This window comes from Pelodiscus sinensis, chromosome 19 (genome assembly GCF_052426305.1).
Source record: "Pelodiscus sinensis isolate ZL-2025 chromosome 19, ASM5242630v1, whole genome shotgun sequence".
NCBI classification, from domain to species: domain Eukaryota; kingdom Metazoa; phylum Chordata; order Testudines; family Trionychidae; genus Pelodiscus; species Pelodiscus sinensis.
Window position 1 is genome coordinate 6,839,921 of NC_143070.1, and position 23,994 is coordinate 6,863,914.

The window sequence follows — 23,994 nt, forward strand, 5'->3', positions numbered from 1 at the left end:
CCCGTTCTGCGCACGACCAGTATACCTCCGTTTTTGAGGCCTAAGGATCTTGCGTAAAAATGGTGCCACAGGACTCCACGCCACTTTTGCGTAAAAAGGGATTTTTAATGCAAAAAGGAAACATCCACACGGGCTTGTTTTTGAGCAAAACCCCCTAGCGCAGAAACGAATTGGAAGAGAGTATTGAAATGAAGCGTGAGAAAATGCTCATCCATGCTTCATTTGCATTGCCTCTTCTGGCAAAATTTGTAGTGTAGACGTTGCTTGAGGGTGTACAATGGAGGACCAGGCATGGGCAGTGGGTGAGCAAGGCTTTTTTTTTTTTAATCATCAGCGCTGGTACATCAACCCCCACCTCTATTCCCTACATTGCTGAGCTCAGGAAAGTGAAACAAGCCCCTTGACACTGCCCAGAGGGAGCCATGGCTACAGAGAGCCCCGTGGAACGTCTCTCGGAAGAAGCGACGTGTCCCGTCTGCTTGGATTATTTCACGGCCCCTGTCACTTTGGAGTGTGGGCACAATTTCTGCCAGGCCTGTCTCAGCCGGTGCTGGGAAGAACGCAACACAGCCGCTTCCTGCCCTCAATGCAGAGACACTGTACAGAATAAACACCTCCAGCCCAACAGGCAGCTGGCCAATATAGTGGAAATAGCCAAGCAGCTGATTTTGCAGGCAGGGAAGGGCACAGAAGGGAGCGGGGTGTGCGGTGAACACCAGGAGACTCTGAAGCTTCTCTGTGAGGAGGATCCTATATATGTGGTGTGTGACAGGTCCCGGGCTCGTGGAGCTCACGCTGTGGTTCCTATACAGGAAGCTGCCCAGGCGTACAAGGTACAGAGTTGCTGTCCAGTTTAATGGGAAATAATTTGAGGTTTTAATTACAGTCTGATTTTGCTGACTGTTACCTGGTACGAGAGATGCTGTAAAAAATAAATGCTCTGGCTGTGTGACAACTTATATCAAGTCTTTACAGATACCTGATGTGGGAAACATTTCTCTTGAGTCTAAATCCTGAACCCCAGCCCCTGCTAGTGGCAGGAGGGGTTTTTACACAAGGGAAGGTGTTAACAGAGAGTCGAGATTAGTGTTTCTCAACCTTGTTTTTATAAAGTACCCCTTAAAAATGTACCCCCCTTTAAAAAAATTGTAAGTACCCCCAGTCCCTACAGTTTTCAGACATACCAAATGCTTTTCTACCATTGCCACACATTTGTTTAAAAAACTTAATTGTAGCTGGGCAGGTGATGACATTTTTTTGGTGTAAAAAGTACAAAAAAGTGCTGTAAAATTAAAAACAAAAATTTAGTTTTCTCCAAATTTCACTTGGGTTGACATACCCCCAGACTTCTGTCAAGTACCCCTAAGGGTTGAGAAGCACTGGTTTAGAACACAGGCACTGCAGGCCAGTCTATGCAAGTGAACTGCCTTCAGACTGGAGAAGGGGAGGTTACAAGCTGTTACTGATTGGATGAACAGCAGTAATAATCCATCATTTACCTTACATGCCCCACATGGCATGTGGGCCCTGCACAGCACCCAGCAAGGGACAGACCCTGCCCTGAGCAGATCACAGTCTAATTAGACAAATGGTGGGAAGGGAAAGTAGGTTGCTTCTGGTCACCAAGCATGTTAGTGATTGAGTTGAGCACAGAATCCTGGTCTTTCTGGGCTCAGTCCAAGGCCCTAACCACTAGGCAACACTGCCCCCCCCCTGCCTGCCAGTATCACTGAAGAGTGATGAAATGTGGCCCTGAGGAGGGAAAAAGACCTTGATAAAGCCCCTGGCCCAGCAGGGAGAGGAGGTTTCCCGCTGGGGTGCTGAACTCGTGGGCTGCTCCATGAGGGTAAAACCCACAACAGGGCTCCTGACTAGGGCTGTTAATTGACTAGTTGGTAAGCGGGGGGCTGCAGCGGGATTACCTCCCAGCCCAGGAGCTAACCCTGCTGCGGCTCTTAATACATTAAAAAAGCAAAAGCGCAGCAGGAGGGACCCAGTGCAAGCCAGGACAGCTGATTCCCAGCTCACGCAGGGTCCTCCCCCGGCTGTGCACCCGCAGGCTGGTGTGCAGCGGGGAGGACCCGGTGCAAGCTGGGAATCAGCTGTCCTGGGTGCCCCCGGCTGTGCTTTAGCCTTTTCAATGTATTAAGGGCCCAGTCCCAGCTACCTCTCTGCCGCCCCTGCCTCCCGTGGAGACATCTCCCCCCAGCACCAGTTCCTGCTCCGTCCCCCTCCCCGCTTGCTGCAAAGGGAGTGGGAACGTCTTGTGAAGGGACTAGTCAACTATCCAATAAGCTTTTGCTTATCAGATAGTCGACTCGTCGCTTGCATCCCTACTCTAGACAGCACAGGGCCATGCCAGGCACCACTGGGATCAGACTGGTTAACTGATGAGCTAATGCATATCGGTGCCAGTTACTGGTTAAACTCTCCGATGCCCTGGCAGTGCCCACTGGCCCCTGGCAGCTAATTTCAGTCTGCAGCTGCTGGGAGTCCCCACCTGCTGGCAGTCTTTGTGGCCACCCCTAGCAGTCTCTGCGTGAGAGCCTTGGTCCCAGGAGAGCCCACATTTGCTACCTGTCTCTGCCTGTCGGCAGGTTAAAAAAAATACTGTAACATTAAATTTTAATCAGTTCCATGATTAGTTTTTTTAACTCTTTTTACCTCCCTAATCCCCACCTGCATCGTACTTTGTGAAGGTGCCACCACTGGTCCCCACCCACATAGGCATCCTGCTGCATCTGCAGTCTCTTCCTGTCTCCTTTTCAATAAAACCACATCCAGGGCTGAGTCCCTGCCAGACAGGACAGAGCCCCACCAAACTGGGACCATGCAGCTTGAAGGCAGACAAGTGGGCTCCAGACAGCTTGTGGTTGTTTGCCCTGGTGCTTATTTCTGTTTGCTCAGGAAAAATTTGTGGCCTATTTGAAGACGCTGGGGCTACATCTACACTGCTCACTTTGCTCATAGTGCCTATGCAAATGAAGCATGGATTAGCATTTTGCGGTGCTTCGTTTGCATAATTTATTCAAGCCGTTTATGCGCAAGGGGATTTTATGCAAAAGGAGCAGTGTGGACTGGGTTTTTTGTGCAAAACCCCCGTTTTGTGCTAGATCTTTATGGTGTGAATAAATTATGCAAATGAAGTGCAGTAAATGCTAATCCGTGCTTCATTTGCAAAGCCAGCAGTGTAGCTGTAGACTGGGGTTATGTTTACATTGCTCTCTGAACTGGAAATAAGATACGCAATTTGTGTACTTATTTCGATTTTATTTCGAAATAAAGCACTATTTCAAGTCATCTCTTAACCCTCGTGGAATGAGGGTTACCGGGATGCTGAAATAGTGTGCCCTTTATTTTGAAAAATATTTTGAAATAATGGGTGGCTTGTGAAGGTGCGGGAGTTATTTCGGGGTACTGTTTGTATCCTGAAATAGCACTTCATTGTAGATATAACGGCTACATCTACACTGCGGGCTTTTTGCGCAAGAAATTTTTTGCGGAAGAGATTTTCTGCAAAAACTATTTGTGCAAAAGCGCATCCGCATTGCATGGATGGTCTTGCGCAAGAAAGCTCTGATGGCCATTAACAGAACGGCCATCAGAGCACCTGTGCTTTTTCTGTTAGGCTCTTTTTGCACAAAAACCCTGTTGAGCGTCCACACACACCTTTTTGCATAAGAACTCTTGTGCAAAAAGGAGTTATTCCTTGTAGAAAGAGGTATATCTACACTGCAAAAAGCCCTCTGTTCTGCTGTTCTACTGTAAATTTTCTTGCGCAAAAACGCACTTGAGGTGTGGACGCTCGGTGGGCAGTGTAGACGTAGCCAGCCTGAGAGAAGAGAGAGAAAAGTTGCTGGGATGGAAAGCAACGAGAGAAACCAGGAGTATCTGGTAGGTGCCTGTGGGTATGAACCGGCAGGGACCAGTGATGGGAGGGCAGTGTTAGGAGGCAGACTCCTGTGTGGCCTTGCTGAGGTCGGGCTTGTTTGTGTTTCTCCTGGATCATGGATTGCTGGGTTAGATCCATGTGTGGACGGGCCCTGAGCTTCCATGTCGGGATGAGTTAATGTTCAGCCCCTGTAACTTTCCCAGAAATCCTCCCCAAGGGAGCCGAATGTCCCTGTGATGGGCTGTCGGCTGGGTCTGGCCACTTTGTGCATTAACAGGTTTGTTTATTTTTCCTTCCTGGGTGTGTCTGTCAGGCTGGGGCTGAGTCCTGCCTCCTGCTGCTCTGGATCTGAATTCTCAGTGCTCATGAATAACAGAACATGCTGCCCATGATGGGCAGGAAACCGTCCCTTTCAGAGGGACATGAGCGGAAGGGGAAGCTGGGAGACTCCTGAGCCTTGTACCCAGAGGGTTGAGTCAAATGTCAGAAATTTTAGGATTTTCCAAGTTCTCCCTGCTGTGCACTCAGCTCCCCATGAAAGGGCCCTCAGCTCCATCCATGCCCCTGACCAGCCCTTTCCCTTTTTTCATACAGAAACAGACAGAAACTCAAAGGCAGAAGATTGTGGGGGAGTTTCAGCATCTTCAGCAGTTCCTGGAGGAACAAGAGCAACTCCTGCTGGCCCAGATGAAGCAGCTGGAGGAGAAGCTGGTGAGGCTCCAGACTGACACTGTCAGGAAACTCTCTTCACAGATTTCCCATCTCAGGCTCTGTCTAGACTATGGGGTTTCCTGAAAAAACTCCACCGCGTCCAGGGAACACATCTGCTCTTCTGCTTTTTTGGGGAAAAGAGAAGACGCGCTCTTTCGGAAGCCCTGTCTTCCTCCTCCCATGAGAAATGCTCTTCCGAAAGAGGAGGTTTTTCTGAAAATTGGCCCAGTGTCGATGTGCTAAATTTTGGAAAAGTCGCTTCCAAAACAGCAATTGGAAAAAGGTATGCAAAATGCGGAGCGTGGGTGTGGCGTACCTTTTTCCAAAAAAAACCCCGTTGTAATCTAGACATAGCAGCAGCCGTGAGCTGATAGGGAAGTGCCAGAAGCCAGCGAGTGAATTCCTCAGACTGAGGGGGAAACATCCCACACAGAGAAGGGAGGCTCCTGAACCACAATCACTGGGGGCCAGCAGTCAGATCTGGGTGTAACTCGGCTTGTGCATTGCTGACATGTCAGTGACTGTTGTGCTTTGCAGAGTTACAAGCACAGAGATAGTAGAGATGGCCAAGCCCCATTCGCTCAGGGAATCCATGGCAGGGTCTTTCTTCCCCATGTTTGCAAAATCCCTTCCCCGGGGCTCCTGTGTGTGTCCAATGGGGCTGAGATTCTTTTCTCTCTTTCTCCTGCAGGATGCCAGCAGCACCTTGAGCAGGTACGTGGCTCTTTCTCACTCCCACTGCACAACACTGGGGAGGAGCTTGGAGCTGATGTGAGCACCACATCCCCCCAGGGCTCCCCAGCCAGACGGGAGGGGAAGGTCACAGGCTGGGCACAAATCTCTGACCAACTTCAGCCGGAGGGTCTCGCCCTCACACAGCAGACTCTGGAATTCTCCAATCAGGGGCACAGTCTGATCTCAAGTATTTCCTAGAGCTGTCACCTCCCTGGGGACTGGCTGCCTCAGGACTGTGGGGATGGGACATGGGCCTGTCACTGCTGGGCGTTGGGCACCGTTCAGCCCGGGGCAGCAGGAATCAAGAGTCTTTCCCACTCGAGGGCTGTTTGGAGAGCTGTGTGGAATGAGCTGGGGAGCAGGGAGCTGGTGTCTCAGTCTAGTTCCTAGGGGGCAGATTCCTACAGCCCTTCCCCTGGGAACCTCCCGTCCCTTGGAGCCTGGAGGCCAAGGAGTGAATTGGCCGTGGAGACGCAATTCCCCGTTTGTCCCTAGAGATGGTCTCTCCAGGCCGGATTGTAAGACTATTAAAGATATTGCGGGGGACATTGCACGGCCATGGGAGAAGCAGAGGGGTTCTGTATCCAGATCCATCAGAGCATTTACTCACTAGCAAGAACTTAAGAACCAGGTCACTCAATGCAGTATCAACCTGTGACATTGTTTCGCTCCAGGTGTGAGCAGGAGCAGTTCCAGCAGCCAGAGGAGATTTCTCCAGAACTGGGAGACCAAGTCAGTGGTTTCTGCCAGATAACTCTTGCGCTGTCGGAGACTCTGAGGGAGTTCAAAGGTACCTAGAAGGGATCAAGGAGGGGAAAGTGACAGTTTAGATTTTGGGTTCTGATCATTAAGCCCCAGGGCTTGGTTCTCAGAGGAGCTGGGCCCCCTGCCTCCCTGGCTACGTCTAGACTGGCATGATTTTCCACAAATGCTTTTAACGGAAAAGTTTTCCGTTAAAAGCATTTTCAGAACAGAGCGTCTAGATTGGCCTGGACGCTTTTCCGCAAAAGCCCTTTTGGCGGAAAAGCATCCGTGGCCAATCTAGACGCGCTTTTCCACAAAAAAGCCCCCATCGCCATTTTCGCGATCGGGGCTTTTTTGCGGAAAACAAATCTCAGCTGTCTACACTGGCCCTTTTGCGCAAAAGTTTTGCGCAAAAGGGACTTTTGCCCGAATGGGAGCAGCATAGTGTTTCCGCAAAAAGCACTGATTTCTTACAGTAGGAAGTCAGTGCTTTTGGGGAAATTCAAGCGGCCAGCGTAGACAGCTGGCAAGTTTTTCCGGAAAAGCGGCTGATTTTCCGGAAAAACTGGCCAGTCTAGACACAGCTGGTGGCTCTTGAACCCCTTGAATTATTTCAATGACAAGCCGTCAATTAAAGGCCATTTCTTAGAGCTGCAACCTGCCTGTGACAGAGCCCCTTCTAAACGGTAAGAGTTAGAACCAGCCAATTCGGTGCACAGCTTCCTCTTGCCATCACTTAAAGCAAGGTCAAGGTTTGGTTGTGCCAGGACAATGGGATGTGCCCAGAAGGGGATGGCTTCTCATAACACCAGAAAACAGAGAGACTCACCAGGCAGGTGAAGGGGGCTGGCTGAGGGCATGGCCCCCACTCTAGGATTCTTCCAGTCTCAAGCCTCTCACCCCCTAGGTGTAGTTTAGGGAGGACCCATAAATCTTCTTTTACGGAATACCGGTGTGTGTCTCAGTCTGTTCCTCTGGCATCGCTAAAACGCAGTTCTAGCAGTGTGGAGTGGGGACGGTGTTATACATACGAGAGCCTAAATTTTCACCTCTCTGATCCCTTGCCAGACACTCTGCCCTCTGCTCTGGAGAGAGCAAGAGGAAGATCCCTGCGAGCATTCAGACACGGTGAGTTTGCAGCTGGAGATTGTCTTTAAATGGCGAGAAAATTCCTGTGCAAGCAGCTTCCTGAGATTGCTGCTAAAGTTCCCAACCAACCCCACAGCGACCCTGGCGCACATAATCCTAAATCTTACCCATTGACTAGTGAGGAGACCCAGGGGCACTGGATCAGGTGTGACGGGCTGGTGGGGTGGGGGAGGGCAGGCCTGCCCACTTTAAGAAGTGAGATGGTCAGACCACCCTATTTGCTAACATGGGGATCGTTTGGGGGCCACCTTGACCCCCACGAACTGCAAGTCCGGGGAGACCTGGAGCTTTGCAGGCAGTGGCCGCGCTTTGTAGTGGGGCAGCTCATCAGCTCCTTTCCATGAAGGGCAGCCTTTGTCTGGGGCAGCAGCCTCTTCCCTGTGCTGGCCCCTCCCAGTGGTCCCACCCCTGCTCCTCTTTCCTCAGGCCCTGCCCCCTGGCCAAGCCAGAATCCAGAGCTCCCCTGCCTGTCACTGAGCGCTGGACCTTCCACCTGCCCTGGATGGTGCACTCAAGGGAGCGGGGACATGGGCTAGGGGCAGCTGTCAGGCCCTCTGGACCCTGACCCTTGGCCAGGTGGAGGCTCAGGGGGTCCCCACTGAGGCTAAGGCTCACAGCCGGGTCAGGAGGCGGGACCTCACTCACAAGAGGAGGATGGGGCGGGGCCACGGAGGGGGTGAGGCCACCAGCTGGGGAACCCCCCTCAGCCACATTCTACCGAGTAACTCTGGGGGGGAATCCCAAGCTGATGTCACACGAATGCTCCTGACACCAGCCGTGGGGCTGAGTTCCTGCCCGGGCTGCTGCAGGAAACCCTCTCCCTGAGCAGCGCCCCCCCCCCGGAGCTCTTTGCCCTGGGGCTGCCACTTCCCTCTGCTTTATCCCGGCGTGGGGGGCTCCCCATCACTCTTCTCCCCCATCTGGCCTTTCCCCTGGGCTGTCCCATTGGAGCTGCTCCCTGCCTTGGGGAGATGCCCTCCCTGTGACACTGGCAGCTCCTCCCTTCTCTGGGCTTGGGTTGCCCCACCCAATGCCACCCCCTGCTCTCTGGGGTTAGGCAGCTCTTCCCCCACGCTGCACCTTCCGCGCTGTGCTCTGGCCTGGGCGTGGAGACTGCATTAGGGGAGGGAGTTTCCCTCTGGGGTTTCATACTGGAACCTGCCTCCTCTGCTCCCACCTCACTAACGCCTTCGGCGCTGGGTCTGACACTGAGAACGAGGCAGCCCGGGCTGGGGTGGTGGGGTGGGGTGTAGGGCAGGAGGACGAAGCTTCTGCAAACAAATGAGAAAGTCATGATGACGTGGGTCCCATTGCCCAAGCTGAGGAACCATAGTGACAGCTCGGCTCAGTTTCAGGGAGGACAGAGGCAGCTGGGGAGGGTGAGAAATGGCCCCAGCCTCCCCCAGGGCTGAGCTCTGCCCCTCACGCTCTGATTCTCTCTCTCTCCCCAGCGAATGTGACGCTAGATCCGGACACGGCCAATCCCCAGCTTTTCCTGTCTGAGAATCGAAAATGCGTGACGTGGGGGGACACGGAGCAGCAACTCTCCGACATCCCTGAGCGATATGACTGTCGGGCCTGTGTGCTGGGCTGTGAGGGGTTCACTGTGGGGAGACACTGCTGGGAGGTGGAGTCGTGGGGTGAGCCATACTGGGCTGTGGGGGTGGCCAGAGATTCCATCAGCAGAAAGGGATGGACCAGCCTTAGCCCTGAGGGGGGGATCTGGGCTGTGGAGCTGTGGGGGGGTGAGTTCCTGGCTCTCACCAACCCTCAGACCCACCTGCCTCTGACCCGAGCCCCCCGCAGGATCCAAGTTTGCCTGGACTGTGACCGGGGGCAGGTCGCATTTGTCGATGCTGATGCCAAGACCTTGATTTTCACATTCCTGCCGGGCTCCCTCCCTGGGGAGAGACTCCGACCCTGGTTCTGGGTGTGGCTGGGATCCCAGCTCCGCCTGAGTCCCTGAAAACAGCCTCTCTAGCCTCACACACACCAGTCTCTGACCCTGGAGGACTCCTCTCTACCCAGCCCCTGGCTCCTCATCTCTGTCATACCTGAACACTTCTACCCCTCTCTCCCTGCAGCTCCAGGCATGGGAGGGGGACAGGGAAGAACTCCTGGGCCTGCAGGATGAGCAGGGGGTTCCTGAGGGCAGAGGTGAGGGCTGAACATGAACAGAACTAGCAGCCAGGCGGGGTACAGGCAGCGGTTGGAGTACGGGGGCAGGACACAGAATCAATCAGGGTTTGGGAAGGTTGGGGAGAATCTGAATGCTCCGAAGCAGCAGGGAGTGATTTATACCAATCTGCCAGCCAGCGCTCCTGCCACCAGGTCAAAGTCACCTTCTTCCCTTGTAGCTGTGGGAGATCCGGTAACACTGGGATTGCCACACACAGAGTGCTGGGGTGGGTAAGGGATGCTGATTGACCAGAAATCTTTAAAAATCATCTTTGGGTCAGTCTGCTGCTTTAAAAAAAAAAAACTCCTGAGGCTGGCAACCCTGGGGGAGGCAGGGCCGGGACAAGTTTAACCAGACGGAATTAGAAAAAGGAAGAAAAAAAATGCAAATTAAAATAAAACAATAATAGAGGGACATGAAGGGTGAAAGACAGAAAAGAAAAAGGTGACAGGAAAGTATCCCTGGCAGAGAAACCAGCCCAGAGGCAGCAAGAGGGGAAGGGATAAAATCAGGGGACAGAACGGAGCAGTCCAGGGCGATGATCTGTAACAGGGAAGGTAGGAGAATGGGAGAGACGCAGGAAAATAAACAGGGCTGGGGACTGAAGGGGAGAAAAATGTTGAGTAGCAAAGGACAAAAGAAAGAAGAAGGGGACAGAGATTGGTTAAATGTTACTGAACTAGAGGCTGTAACCTGTTAATTCCGTATATTCGTTCCTGGACAGTTGTCCTGTTGTTGTGCCATTAAGAAAACTGTTTTCGGTAGCTGGAGATCACCTTTCCGTGTGGGGTTTGTAACGCTCCTTCTCCGCTCCTGTTTGCTTACAAGATTTAGTTACTTACTGTAAATAAAACACTTTTTCTTGTTTGTGCCACTTTAAATGAACCTCTGAGGTCAGGGCCAGGGGGGACGGTTTCTTCTCCTGTGCGGGAGGGTGACAAAAATGGGGGGAATGGCCGCCCGTGTCCCCCACTGGCACGGGAAACTTTCTTGTGTACGGTGGCCGGCAACATCCAGAGCCCTTCCCCCAGCCGGCCACTGTCACTCTAGCGCCCTGCACCAGGGGCATGATGCCTTAGTGTCATCTTCGGACCCTTCGCCCAGTTGAAGTCAGCAGAAACAAGGGCTGGGTCAGTGTCTAGGGGTTCCTCTTCTCTTGGGGCCCCAGGTTAGTGACAGGCCTCCCTCTCCAAGCCACAGCAGGTCCAGTTCCTGATGGATTCATGCCAGAGAGGGGTGCCCCAGGCACGTCAGGTCCAGTCCCAGGCTCTGTTGTGTAGGAGGAGGGGAGGCAAAATGGGTCTGGGAAGACCATCCATGGCTGGGTTCAAACCAGGTAGGGGAGCTCTGCCCTGGCAGGTCTGGTCATGGGCTTTTGGGCCAAGAAAGGGTGACTGGGCCATGGCAGATCTCAGCTACAGCAGGATTGAGACCAGGGGACATGGCATGTCCAGGCACTCCACAGATCCAGGTGCCCTGGCTGCAGCTGGATTTGGGCAAGGAGCCAGCAAGCCCTGCCTCTCATCTCTTGCTCTGCCTCGGGAGGAAAAAGTGACTCTCCCTTGAGCCACAATCCAACCAGCCACCTAGCTATGAGAACAACCAATAGTCCTGTGGCACCTTGGAGACTAACAAATATATAGGATCAGGAGCTTTCTGGGTAAGACCCGCTTCATCAGATGGGAGCTATGTTCCTAGTCTTAAATTGTACCTGCTGCTTTTAAACTTGTTAATCAAGCACAATAGCTCCCTCTATTGCATGAAATTCTGAATTATCTTGTGTGCGTTGTCTACTCTTAATTATTGGTACAATATCACATTACTGTGCTGCTTAATTTGTTGCATGTATTTGGTTCCCAAGATGTACTGGTGTAAATGGTTTTAAGCAATTTTAGTGCTAAATAGAGGATATTTCCATGTAAAACCAAGAACATTTGGGCTACGTCTAGACTAGCATGATTTTCTGGAAATGCATTTAACGGAAAAGTTTTCCGTTAAAAGCATTTGCAGAACAGAGAGTCTAGACTGGCACAGATGCTTTTCCGCAAAAGCACTTTTTGCAGAAAAGCATCTGTGGCCAATCTAGACGCGCTTTTCCGCAAAAAAGCCCCGATCGCCATTTTCGCCATCGGGGCTTTTTTGCGGAAAACAAATCTCAGCTGTCTACACTGGCCCTGTGCAAAAGTTTTGCCTGAATGGGAGCAGCATACTATTTCCGCAAAAAGCACTGATTTCTTACAGTAGGAAGTCAGTGCTTTTGCGGAAATTCAAGCAGCCAGTGTAGACAGCTGGCAAGTTTTTCCACAAAAGCAGATGATTTTGCGGAAAAACTTGCCAGTCTAGACACAGCCTAGCAATTATCACGGAGCCTGACAGGCAGTTGATCCGGGTTCAGTTTCCTGGTAGTGCTGGAGCTCTTCAGTTCTTCTGATTTTCCAAGTGGAAATAAGGTGCAGATTTGCAACAGAGAGGCTACGTCTACATTGGCACCCTTTTCCGGAACTGCTTAAAACGGAACAGTTTTCTCTTATAAGTATTTCCGGAAAAAGCGCGTCTACATTGGCAGGATGCTTTTCTGGAAAAGCACTTTTTCCAGAAAAGCGTCCATGGCCAATCTAGACGTGCTTTTCAGCAAAAAAGCCCCGATTGCCATTTTCGCGATCGGGGCTTTTTTGCGGAAGAGACTACTGTGCTATCTACACTGGCCCTTTTTCGGAACAGTTTTTCCGGAAAAGGACTTTTGCCCGAACAGGAGCAGCATAGTTTTTCCGGAAAAACACTGACAATTTTACAGTAGATTGTCATTGCTTTTCCGGAAAAGCAAGTGGCCAGTGTAGACAGCTGGCAAGTTATTCCGGAAAAGCGGCTGCTTTTCCGGAATAAGTGGCCCAGTGTAGACACAGCCCCTGAGGGTAGCTGACCATTGGAACAACTTACCAAGGCCTGTGGTGGATTCTCCTCCACTGACAACTTTTAAATCAAGATTGGATTTTTTTCTAAAAGATCCAGTGTATTTCAATCAGGAATTAATTCAGGGAATCCAGTGGCCTGTGTTATACAGAAGGTCAGATAATATGATAATGATGGCCGCCTTCTGATCTTTTAACGTGTGAATAAGTATTGCCAGACTGGGTCAGACCAGGTTTCTATCTAGCTCAGAGTCTTGTTTTGTTACCAGATTTGCCCAATACTCTGCGGTATGCTCATTTATCAGGGTTACTCTTATGGGACTGGGGGAAGGTTAACAATTCTATCAGGCTGTGTCTACACTGGCATGAATTTCCGGAAATGCTTAAAACGGAATACTATTCCGTTTTCAGTTTTTCCGGAAAAGGAGCGTCCACATTGGCAGGCTGCTTTTCCGGAAAAGCCCTTTTTCCGGAAAAGCGTCTGTGGCCAATGTAGAAGCGCTTTTCTGGAAAAGAGCCCCGATCGCCATTTTTGCAATCAGGGCTTTTTTCCGGAAAAGACTACTGGGCTGTCTACACTGGCCCTTTTCCGGAACAGTGTTCTGGAATAAGGACTTATGCCTGAGCGGGAGCAGAATAGTTTTTCCAGAATAGCGGCTGATTTTGTACAGTAGAGGATCGTTGCTTTTCCGGAAATTCAAGGGTCAGTGTAGACAGCTCGCAGCTTATTCTGGAAAAGCGGCTGCTTTTCCAGAATAAGTGGCCCAGTGTAGACACAGCCCCTCAGTATGCTGCTTGGGTATGTCTACACTACAGAGTTAGTTCGAACTAACTTAGTTCGAATTAGTTAATTCGAACTAAGCTAATTTGAACTAACGCATCTAGAACTAAAAACTAGTTCGAATTAGCGTTTTGCTAATTCGAACTAGCATGTCCACATTGAGTGGACTCTGAACAGGGCTTGAGGATGGCCGGAAGCAGTGCTGGCAGGGCATCACAGGAGGACTTAGAGCGTGGAGATGCTGTCTCAGGCTAGCCGAGGGCTGCGCTTAAAGGGTCCCGACCCCCACCCCGGACAGACAATTCTCAGGGGTGCCCCACTTGAAAACCAGTCCTAGCTTGGTGTGCCCGGAGTGCCCACACTGGGCACATCACAGCAATTGGCCATCAGCCTGGCTGCACTTGCCGCAGGCTGCCATCTGGGGAGAGGGGGCAATTGGGGGGCTGCAGGAGAGGTTCCACCCCCAGAAGCCCGCAGAGCCAGCCCAGTCCTCCCCATCGGGGGCTTGTGCCCCATTCCTCCCTCACCTCCTTCCACTTACCCTTCCTTAGCCCCCCTTCCTGATGTACAAAATAAAGATAACGTTTCTTCCAACATTGACTCTGTCTTTTTTGAACAAAACTGGGGGAGACTGGGAAAAGGAGGTGGGAGAGGGGAAGAGAAAGGCTGGGAGAGGGGAGGGCAACTAACATGATCAGGGGTTGGGAACAGGTCCCAGATGAAGAAAGGCTACAGAGACTGGAACTGTTCAGCTTAGACAAGAGGAGACGGAGGGGGGACAGGATAGAGGTCTCTAAAAGCAGGGGTTGGGTGGAGAGGGTGCATTCAGAAAAGTTCTTCCTGAGTTTCCATAAAGAAGGACTAGAGGACACCAAAGGAAAGGAATGGTTAGCAGGCTTGAAACTAGTAAGAGAAAGTTGTTGTTCTTCCCAAAGCAAATAGTTAACCTGTGGAACTCCTTGCTGCAGGAGGCTGTGAAGGCTGGAACTGGAACAGAGTTTAAAGGGAAGTGAGATCAAGTCATGGAGGTTGGGTCCATGGAGTAGTCTTAGCCAGGGGGTAGGAGTGGTGTCCCTGCCTAAAGTTTGTGGAAGGCTGGAGAGGGATGGCACGAGACAAATGGCTTGGTCACTGTCTTCGGTCCATCCCCTCCAGGTTCCCTAGGGTTGGCCGCTGTCAGCAGACAGGCTACTGGGCTAGATGGACCTTTGGTCTGACCCAGGACGGCCATTGTAAGCTCAGGGCTCAGGGTTGGGGGTCTCAGTGGACCCCCTTGATTTTCATGCACTCCTGCTCCTGGGTGGCCAGGCTGGCAGTTCTCCTGCCCTAGACGGCCACTTTCCTGTGCCTAGTGCGGAGATCGTGGACGAGGTCCACGATGTCTGCACTAGCCCAGGAAGGTGCCCACCTCTTGCGGTCCTGGGCAAGCTCCCGGGAGCTGCCAGCCTGGTCCCGGGAAGAGGGGGTGGGCTGGGGGGCATCGGGTGGCTGGCTCGAGCCGTGCAAGGTGCAGGGTCTGCTGACTGGGTGCTGTCAGGCTTGCACCTGGCACGGGCACCGTAGCCAGCCCGTGCCCCTTTAAGGGGTCCGGGGCCAGGAGGGGGGCATAGAGTTTCCCTGGTGTTGGCCAGAGTGGCCACCAGGGAAACCTGGGGAGGGCTAGCCTCCCACTAGTTCGAATTACGGGGCTACACACCCCTTAATTTGAACTAGTAAATTCGAACTAGGCTTAATCCTCGTAAAATGAGGTTTTCCTAGTTCGAACTAAGCGCTCCGCTAGTTCGATTTAAATTCGAACTAGCGGAGCGCTAGTGTAGCGCCTATGAATGTTAGTTCGAACTAACGTCCGTTAGTTCGAATTAACATTGTAGTGTAGACATACCCCTTGTGCTTACTTGTGCTCTCATATGGAGCTGAATTCTCCCTGCTGCCAATTCCCCCTCCCACTGGAGTTCTCCTGCAGGAACTAGGTTCCTCAGGATGGGGTTCTTCCCACCTTAGCAACACACACAGACACTCACACCCACTAACAGAGCACGTCTGAGAGGACTGGGTACTCAGCACTCACAAGCTGACCCCCTCATATGTCCCTGGACTCAGCTGGCTGGGTTTCACAGCAATGCCACACTGCACCCTCATGTGCCTTTGGACTCCGTGGGCTGGATTAAACAGCACTTTAAGCTGCCATCCTCATAAGCCCCCAGGTTCAGCACCCCCTATCTCCACTTTCACACCACAGTCATTCACTGGTAAACCACACGATGAGCAAACCCCACAGGATTTTGGGCACTACAGGGATCTTTAGCTTGGGTACAAGAAGCGTTGTTGCAGAGCAAATGGGGAAGCCAAAACACCCCTTAAGGAAGAGTGAGCAAAAGAGAAAGAAGAAGAGAGAAGCAACCAGCTTAACAATGAAAGTGATTTATTTCTGAGTAGTGAATATGTCACCCTTCTGCCGGGTAGGCCTGGCAGTAACCAGGGCTGGGTTCAATATCTTGGGGTCCATCTCACATAGAACCGGCTCGAGCCCCCACCCAGTAATCTGGGAAAATCACTTGAGCCCCCACCCAGTAATCTGGGAAATTCACGCACCCCTGGGCGCCTCTGAGAGGCAATGCTTCCCCACTCGCAAGCACTGAGTCTGAATGTAAAAAGAAACATTTAATGAAACAGAGAAGTTATACGGCATTAACTTGGGGACAACACCACAAACAGAGTGCATAACCCCAAATATGAGCCAAGCCCCCACCCCAGCCAAGAATCACCCCAACATGAGCCAAGCCCCCACCCCAGCCAAGAATCGCCTGAAGTCCAAAAAGTCTGACACCCCAAAAGTCTCTGTCCCTGGTACATGCCACCCAGAGTCCCAAAGTTCACCCGCAGGGTTTCACCTCCCAACCTGGGTAGAAATGGGGGTGGGGGGATAGATAGGGGGCACCTTATATGAAACTCCGCCACGCTCCACCAGCTGTCTCGTTCCATGCCTCTGGACACTCCACTGGGCACCTGCTGCTGTGCCTCGCCTGCTGCTGCTCCACACCACAGGTCACCAGTCCTCACCTGCCACTGCTCTATGCTACACTGCTGCTCCATGCTACGCTGCTGGTCCCCAACACTCCACTGGCTAGAATAGGTCTGGCACTCAGCCAAACCAATGATTTCAACTCTTTAGCCACCAGCTAGACTGCCAAATGAATCCAGCTTTCATTGGACTAGCAAAAGAAAAGACTTCTCAAGGAGTCTACTTTAAGTCCATCCTTAAAACAAAGGGGGAAAAGTACAGGCTGGGCCAGCCTTATAACTCACACCTGGCAGGTATGCAGCATGCTGACTTAAACCCTTTAACCCTTTCCCCCAGCTCCATTCACTCAACTCTGGAAGGGGGGAGGCTTGTTTTTTCGAGACCTCTTCCCATGATGGTGGTGTCTCTCCTGCAAGCACTGGTGGCATGTTTTACAGTTCCCACATTTAGGGATAGCATGATTAGTGACCCCCACAACAGTCCCAAATTATATACAATTCTCCACATTCCATTCTAACACTGACCTTCCATCAGTCCTGGCTGAATGGGATTTACATAGCCACACCTCCGATTCCCTCCTGAGATGTATTTACATGTCAACAGTTAACAGTTAATTACCTTGCAGAGCTAAACAACTGTAGTGGGCACACCCACCCCTCCTTTTAGCTGGTTGACAGCAAGCAGCAGTTCAGCCCCTGCTTACAAGTAGATGTGAAAAAGTTACAATATTAAATCTAACAGTTGACAATATTAAATCTAAATTGAAACTGATTACAAATGTTAGGTAACCATATAACAGTTTACATAGGGCAGGGTCAGGAGGCTATGCTTAGAGAGATAGTTGATGGGAGGAAGAGAGAGAGAGAGACCTCACCACTCTACTCCACTCCACGGAGCTTGCATTGATCAGGGTTCCCAGATGATGATGGTAGCCGGGGGTCCAGAGGGCAGGAGACAAGCAGAACAAAGTCCCCAGCATGATCAGACAGGAGATGATGATGTCTTAATAGAACTGATGGGCTACGTCTACACTGGCCCCTTTTCCGGAAGGGGCATGTAAATTTCACCAGTCGTCGTAGGGAAATCCGCGGGGGATTTAAATATCCCCCGCGGCATTTAAATAAAAATGTCCGCCGCTTTTTTCCGGCTTTTAAAAAAGCCGGAAAAGAGCGTCTAGACTGGCCCCGATCCTCCGGAAAAAGCGCCCTTTTCCGGAGGCTCTTATTCCTACTTTGAAGTAGGAATAAGAGCCTCCGGAAAAGGACGCTTTTTCCGGAGGATCGGGGCCAGTCTAGACGCTCTTTTCCGGCTTTTTTAAAAGCCGGAAAAAAGCGGCGGACATTTTTATTTAAATGCCGCGGGGGATATTTAAATCCCCCGCGGATTTCCCTACGACTGGTGAAATTTACATGCCCCTTCCGGAAAAGGGGCCAGTGTAGACGTAGCCACCCAGTTTAAGTCCAGGTATCAGAACAGTTTTTCTTGGGGCAAGGATAGAAGTTTTTATAGGGATAGTTCAAAGAGAAAGAGGAGAGACAATAGAGACTGATCCCCTGGTTATGGGTGATGTTCCTTGAACCAGCTCACAATGCAACTAGGCAGTTTCAGTATTTTAGATGTCAATAGGATCGTCACTAGAATTGGTCTGATAATGACTAATTTGGGTGTGAGCAGGCCTGGCTTCATTAGCATCTGGAGTAGAATACTTGCGCAAGAGGGCCAGTGTAGACAGGCACCTTAATTTTTTGTGCAAGAAAGCCCGATGGCTAAAATGGCCGTCGGAGCTTTCCTGCGCAAAAGCGCGTCTAGACTGGGCACGGATGCTTTTGTGCAAAAGCACTTTTTGCACAAAAGCATACATGCCAATCTAGACGCTCTTTTGCAGAAATACTTTTAACAGAAAAACTTTTCCGTTAGAAGTATTTGCACAAAATCATGCCAGTCTAGATGCGGCCAGAGTGTTTATTCCAATTTCCCTTGCTGCTAGGGGCTCTTCTCCTGTTACAGGAGAGATTGAAATGGGGCTCTTTCTTGTGATTAAACAAGTGGCTGTGTGAGGAGTGGGATTTAAAAGTCTGGCTCCCCACAGAGACCAGAACATCCCATTGAGGGGAAAACAGAGCTTTGAGTCAGGCACTTGAGAGCACGGAAAACCTTCCACCTTGTGACAGGGTAGCCTTTAAGGCAGTGGTCTCCAACCTTTTTACACCCAAGATCACTTTTTAAATGACAGACCAAGCCAAGATCTACTGCCCCGCCCCTTCCTTGATGCTCCGCCCTCTCTATTCTCCTCCTCTCCATCACTTGCTAACCCCAATCCTTATACTGCTGCTTTAAAAAAAAATTCCCACCATTCCTCGCAGCTACTCACCTGTGCTGTTGCTCGGTGAGTAGCTGCTCCTCAAATGAGGAAATCTAATATAAATGTACTGCGCAGGCGTGCAGTTCAGAGAGGGCTCAAGAGCTACTCTTAGAGCCGCCGAGATCTACCAGTAGATCACGATCTACTGGTTGGTGACCACGGCTTTAAGGTGCTGCATGCCACCTGGCTCACTTGGCAGAGCCTGAGACTCTTAATTTCAGGGTTATGGGTTCAAGCCCTATGCTGAGGTGTGGCCGGCTTTCACTTCCATTCTTAGACTGGGAGCAACTTGGTCTTTTCCTGAGCTTTAATAGAACCCAGGAGAAAATTGTAAGAGAGCAAAAGTGAATTGTATTCTCTTCAGTTCTATTCCTGCCTGCCAAGAAAGTGGAAAAAATAACCCTTCACCAACTGATTGGTCTCCTTCAGTGCTCTATAGCAGTACTTTTCAACCTTTCTTTTTAAATAAAGTACCCCTTTTTTTTTAAAAAGTACCCCCTTTTAAAAAAAAATTATAAGTACCCCCAGTACCTACAATTTTCAGACACACAACATTTTTTTCTACCATTGCCACACATTTGTTTAAACAACTTAATTGTAGCCAGGTGGGCAATGACATTTTGGGGTATAAAAAGTCCAAAAATAGTCCAAAAATAATAAAGGGCTTTAAAACTTAAAACAAAAATTCAGTTTTTCCCAATTTCAGTTGTGTTGATATACTCTCCAGACTTCTCTTGAGTATCCCTAAGGGTACTCGTACCACTGGTTGAGAAACACTGGTCTATAGCTTCCTGTCTTCCACATCAGCTCCGGCTCTATGCTGGGCCTGTAAATGAGCTACTAGACTTGTTAAGAAACTGGCAAACACCCATATTATGATTTATTCTCTCTCTCCACAGACAGGGGAATGCCCTCCTCTGGGCTGTGTCTACACTGGGCCACTTATTCCGGAAAAGCAGCTGCTTTTCCGGAATAACTTGCCAGCTATCTACACTGGCTGCTTGCTTTTCCAGAAAAGCAATGATGATCTACTGTAAAATTGTCAGTGTTTTTCCGGAAAAACTATGCTGCTCCCGTTTGGGCAAAAGTCCTTTTCCAGAAAAACTGTTCTGGAAAAGGGCCAGTGTAGACAGCACAGTAGTCTTTTCCGCAAAAAAGCCCCGATTGCCAAAATGACGATCGGGCTTTTTTCCAGAACAGCGCGTCTACATTGGCCATGGATGCTTTTCCGGAAAAAGTGCTTTTCCGGAAAAGCATCCTGCCAATGTAGACGCGCTTTTTCCAGAAATACTTATAACGGAAAACTGTTCCGTTTTAAGCATTTCCGGAAAAGGGTGCCAGTGTAGACGTAGCCTTACTGTTTCAGTGTCAGGGAAGGGAAACACGAGGCGAGAAGCTGGGGCTGCTTGTGAGACGGGAGTTGGTTGGAGAGAACAGAAAAGAAATTGAATGGAGAAAGAGGGGGACTGGCTCTGCCACAGGATCTTTTGGGTGTCAGGCAAATGTGATAACACCAGTTCTGAGATTTTTTTCTGTAGGGCTACGTCTACACTGGCCCCTTTTCCGGAAGGGGCATGTAAATTTCAGCAGTCGTCGTAGGGAAATCCGCGGGGGATTTAAATATCCCGACGACTGCTGAAATTTACATGCCCCTTCCGGAAAAGGGGCCAGTGTAGACGTAGCCTAGAAGTATAAATATGTTTGATTTCCATTGGCCTATAGGGCTAAGGGATGTCTAGTGAGTGTGAATGAACTGAGATGTTACAAACCATACATACTTTCTAGTGACTGTAGATATAAAGAGATTAAATGGTTCCGCTGTATTGTAGCCACTGCAATATGTTAATGGCCAGGCTGTGGTAAAACTTAAGCCAGGGTCTGGGCTGGGGCCTGTCAGAAGGGGACGAGTGTGGGCCCAGGAGAGAGAAAGAGCAAACAGTATTTACCTGGGATGGGTAACTTAATGAAAGAGAGAATTGGAACAGTTCACAGAGCACATTAGGAGGCAGGAGCTGGACTCGATCACAGGGGTGTGAATGGTGTGAATAACGTGGAATTTCAAAGAATTGAGGCTTGAACACATGGGCTGCGTCTAGACTGGCAAGTTTTTCCGCAAAAGCAGCTGCTTTTGCGGAAAAACTTGCCAGCTGTCTACACTGGCCACTTGAATTTCCGCAAGAACACTGACGATCTCATGTAAGATTGTCAGTGTTCTTGCGGAAATGCTATGCTGCTCCCATTCGGGCAAAAGCCCTCTTATGCAAATGCTTTTGTGCAAGAGGGCCAGTGTAGACAACGCAGTATTGTTTTGTGCAAAAAAGCCCCGATCGCGAAAATGGCAATCGGGGCTTTCTTGCGCAAAACCGTGTCTAGATTGGCATGGACGCTTTTCCGCAAAAAGTGCATTTGCGAAAAAGCGTCCGTACCAATCTAGACGCTCTTTTCCGCAAATGCTTTTAACGGAAAAACTTTTCCGTTAAAAGCTTCTGCGGAAAATCATGCCAGTCTAGACGTAGCCACTGAGTTTCCCCAAACAAGGTAATGGCAGTGCAGAAGAGCCTCCTGCACCGGGCCACCCTGGGCTCCCATTGCCAGGACCGGACAGCCAGGTGCAGGCAGCGTGAGCCTCAGGGTCCAGCCCCTTCCCATCATCCCAAATGGGCAGTGCCCAGCTGCTCCTCACCTGCTCGGCCTTACTGGGGCTCCAAGCAGGGGGGACTCAGACAGAGCTGGGGCGAAGACTGGGGGCAGGCATGGGCCTGAGAGTAGAGCCCTGGGTGACAGCGGGGAACCTGGATGTGAAGTGGAAGCAGCTGGGAACCCATGAAAATGTAGAGGTGCTGCAGCAGCTCCCCCCCTCCGGTTCCTGCATCTATACCTCATTGCCCTGCTCATGCCCCCACATTCATCAGCACAACCTCCCGCTGAGGCAACCCCCCCTCCCCCGCCACAGGACATCATGAATCTGAAGGACCAAGCCCCGCGAGGAATGGAGACAGAAGCAAGAGACACGGGGGGAGCAAACTCAGGTTTTACAAAAGTAGGTAACTAGTCCCCCCTCAGCCCTCCCCCCCCAGCGACAGGATAACATCCTGGGGTGCAGGTTCCTAACTGCTTTGATGGACCCATGCTCCTCGTTCATAGCTGCACCTGTGCCCTTCTTGCAGCAGTATTGTTACATCCTGGGATGCTTCTCTTTAGATCTTTTTCAGTTTGCTGAATATGCTGTTGCTGAAGGTACCTTAAGAGTTAATCTCTCTTGGCTCAAGTCTTCCCACTTTCCTAGGCTGCTCTTCGCCCTTCCCGCTTTCTCCTCTTCTCTCTTTGCTGTCCTCACGGTTGACCTCCTCTCTAGGGAAAGTCCTCGTTTTTACAGACACCTCCCAAAGGTAAAACAAACTGAAAACAGAAGAAAACAAGAAACAAAGAGAAAAGAAAGTAACAACTTTTTCTTTAGATAAATCCAGTAACTTAATAACAATAATTGGAACTCTCAGGAATGCAACAGCTGGAATGACTCCCAACTTCCTGGAAGATACGGTTGCCAAGCAACAGAAATGCCCACTCTGTATCTAACCCTAAGCACTAAGAGCAGTATCATAGAAACCATAGAATGTTGACTTTTGTTGCAACAAAATAAAAATAATTAAAAAGTAGTCACATGACACACACCATACAAAACATTTAGGACAAGTTATGGTTTAAAACAAATGAGGCCAGAATTCTATTTATGACTATTTAAAATAAGGCAAACAAAAATAAAAAATAAAAAGAGTTAAATATGTAAGCAGGGGCTGAACTGCTGCTTGCTGTCAGCCAGCTAAAAGGAGGGGTGGGTGTGCCCACTACAGGGCTGTGTCTACACTGGGCCACTTATTCCGGAAAATCAGCCGCTTTTCCGGAATAAGCTGCGAGCTGTCTACACTGGCCCTTGAATTTCCGGAAAAGCAACGATGCTCTACAGTACAAAATCAGCCGCTATTCCGGAAAAACTATTCTGCTCCCGCTCGGGCATAGGTCCTTATTCCGGAACACTGTTCCGGAAAAGGGCCAGTGTAGACAGCCCAGTAGTCTTTTCCGGAAAAAAGCCCCGATCGCGAAAATGGCAATCAGGACTCTTTTCCGGAAAAGCGCGTCTACATTGGCCACAGACGCTTTTCCGGAAAAAGGGCTTTTCCGGAAAAGCAGCCTGCCAATGTAGACGCTCCTTTTCCAGAAAAACTGAAAACGGAATAGTATTCCGTTTTAAGCATTTCCGGAAATTCATGCCAGTGTAGACACAGCCCAGTTGTTTAGCTCTGCAAGGTAATTAACTGTTAACATGTAAATACAGCTCAGGAGAGAATCCGAGGTGTGGCTATGTAAATCCCATTCAGCCAGGGCTGATGGAAGGTCAGTGTTGGAATGGAATGTGGAGAATTGTAAATAATTTGGGACTGTTGTGGGGGTCACTAATCATGCTACCCCTAAATGTGGGAACTGTAAAACATGCCACCAGTGCTTGCAGGAGAGACACCACCATCATGGGAAGAGGTCTCAGAAGAACAAGCCTCCCCCCTTCCAGAGTTGAGTGGACTGAGCTGGGGGAAAGGGTTAAAGGGCTTGAGTCAGCCTGTTTCATACCGGCAGGTGTGAGTTATAAGACTGGCCCAGCCTGCACCTTTCTCTCTCCTCCCCCTGTTGTTTTAAGGACAGACTTAAAGCAGACTCCCTGAGGAATCTTTTCTTTTGCTAGTCTAGTGAAAGTTGGATTCATTTGGCAGTCTAGCTGGTGGCTAAAGAGTTGAAATCACTGGTTTAGCTGAGTGCCAGACCTATTGCAGCCAGTAAAGTGGTGGCAACCAGTGGTGTGGTATGGAGTGGTGGCAGGCAAGGAGCGGCAACCAGCGGTGTGGCGTGAAGCGGATGAGGAGCGGCCATCAGCGGCGTGGCGTGGAGCGGTGGCAGGTGCCCAGTGGAGTGTCCAGAGGCGTGGGACGAGACAGCTGGTGGTGGAGCGTGACGGAGTTTCATATAAGGTGCCTCCTATCTATCCCCCCACCCCCGTTTCTATCAAGGTTGGGAGGTGAAACCCTGCGGATGAACTTTGGGACTCTGCCCAGGTGTTGGTAGAACTGGCCCTCCTCTAGGGGGACCATGAGCTGACCCTGGACGGAGAACACTGTGAATTTGGCGAGGGTCTTCAGGCCGCCATCGACATGGAGGGAGGTGCATTTCTTTGCATTGAAACACAGTCCCATCCATTCGGCGGCCTGGCCGGTGACATGGAGCATACACTAGTGGCCCTCTGCACTGTTGGTGGTCAGGGTATGCCAGCATGTCGATCCTGGCGCCGAAGAGGTCCAGTCCATCCCAGCTCCATGGCAAGGACAAAGATGATGGGACTGAGGGGGCAGCCCTGCCTCATGCCGCGGCAGATGTGGATGGGTGTGGTCTCTCCGGCGGCAGTGTGGAGGTCGCAGCGGATGGTCAGGAAGCAGGGGCGGCCCATGAGCCTAGGCGAACTAGGT

At 50.6% G+C, this 23,994-nt stretch overlaps 1 protein-coding gene across 1 annotated transcript; it reads left to right on the forward strand.

Moving 5' to 3' along the window:
- Positions 1–422: 422 nt before the first annotated feature.
- Positions 423–10,276, forward strand: LOC112544545 (zinc finger protein RFP-like). The gene is made up of 6 exons (XM_025180931.3): positions 423–833; positions 4,487–4,603; positions 5,295–5,317; positions 6,013–6,128; positions 7,151–7,210; positions 8,683–10,276. The coding sequence occupies exons 1-6, from the start codon at positions 423–425 to the stop codon at positions 9,195–9,197; spliced, it is 1,242 nt and encodes a 413-aa protein (XP_025036716.3). The 3' UTR covers positions 9,198–10,276.
- Positions 10,277–23,994: the final 13,718 nt, after the last annotated feature.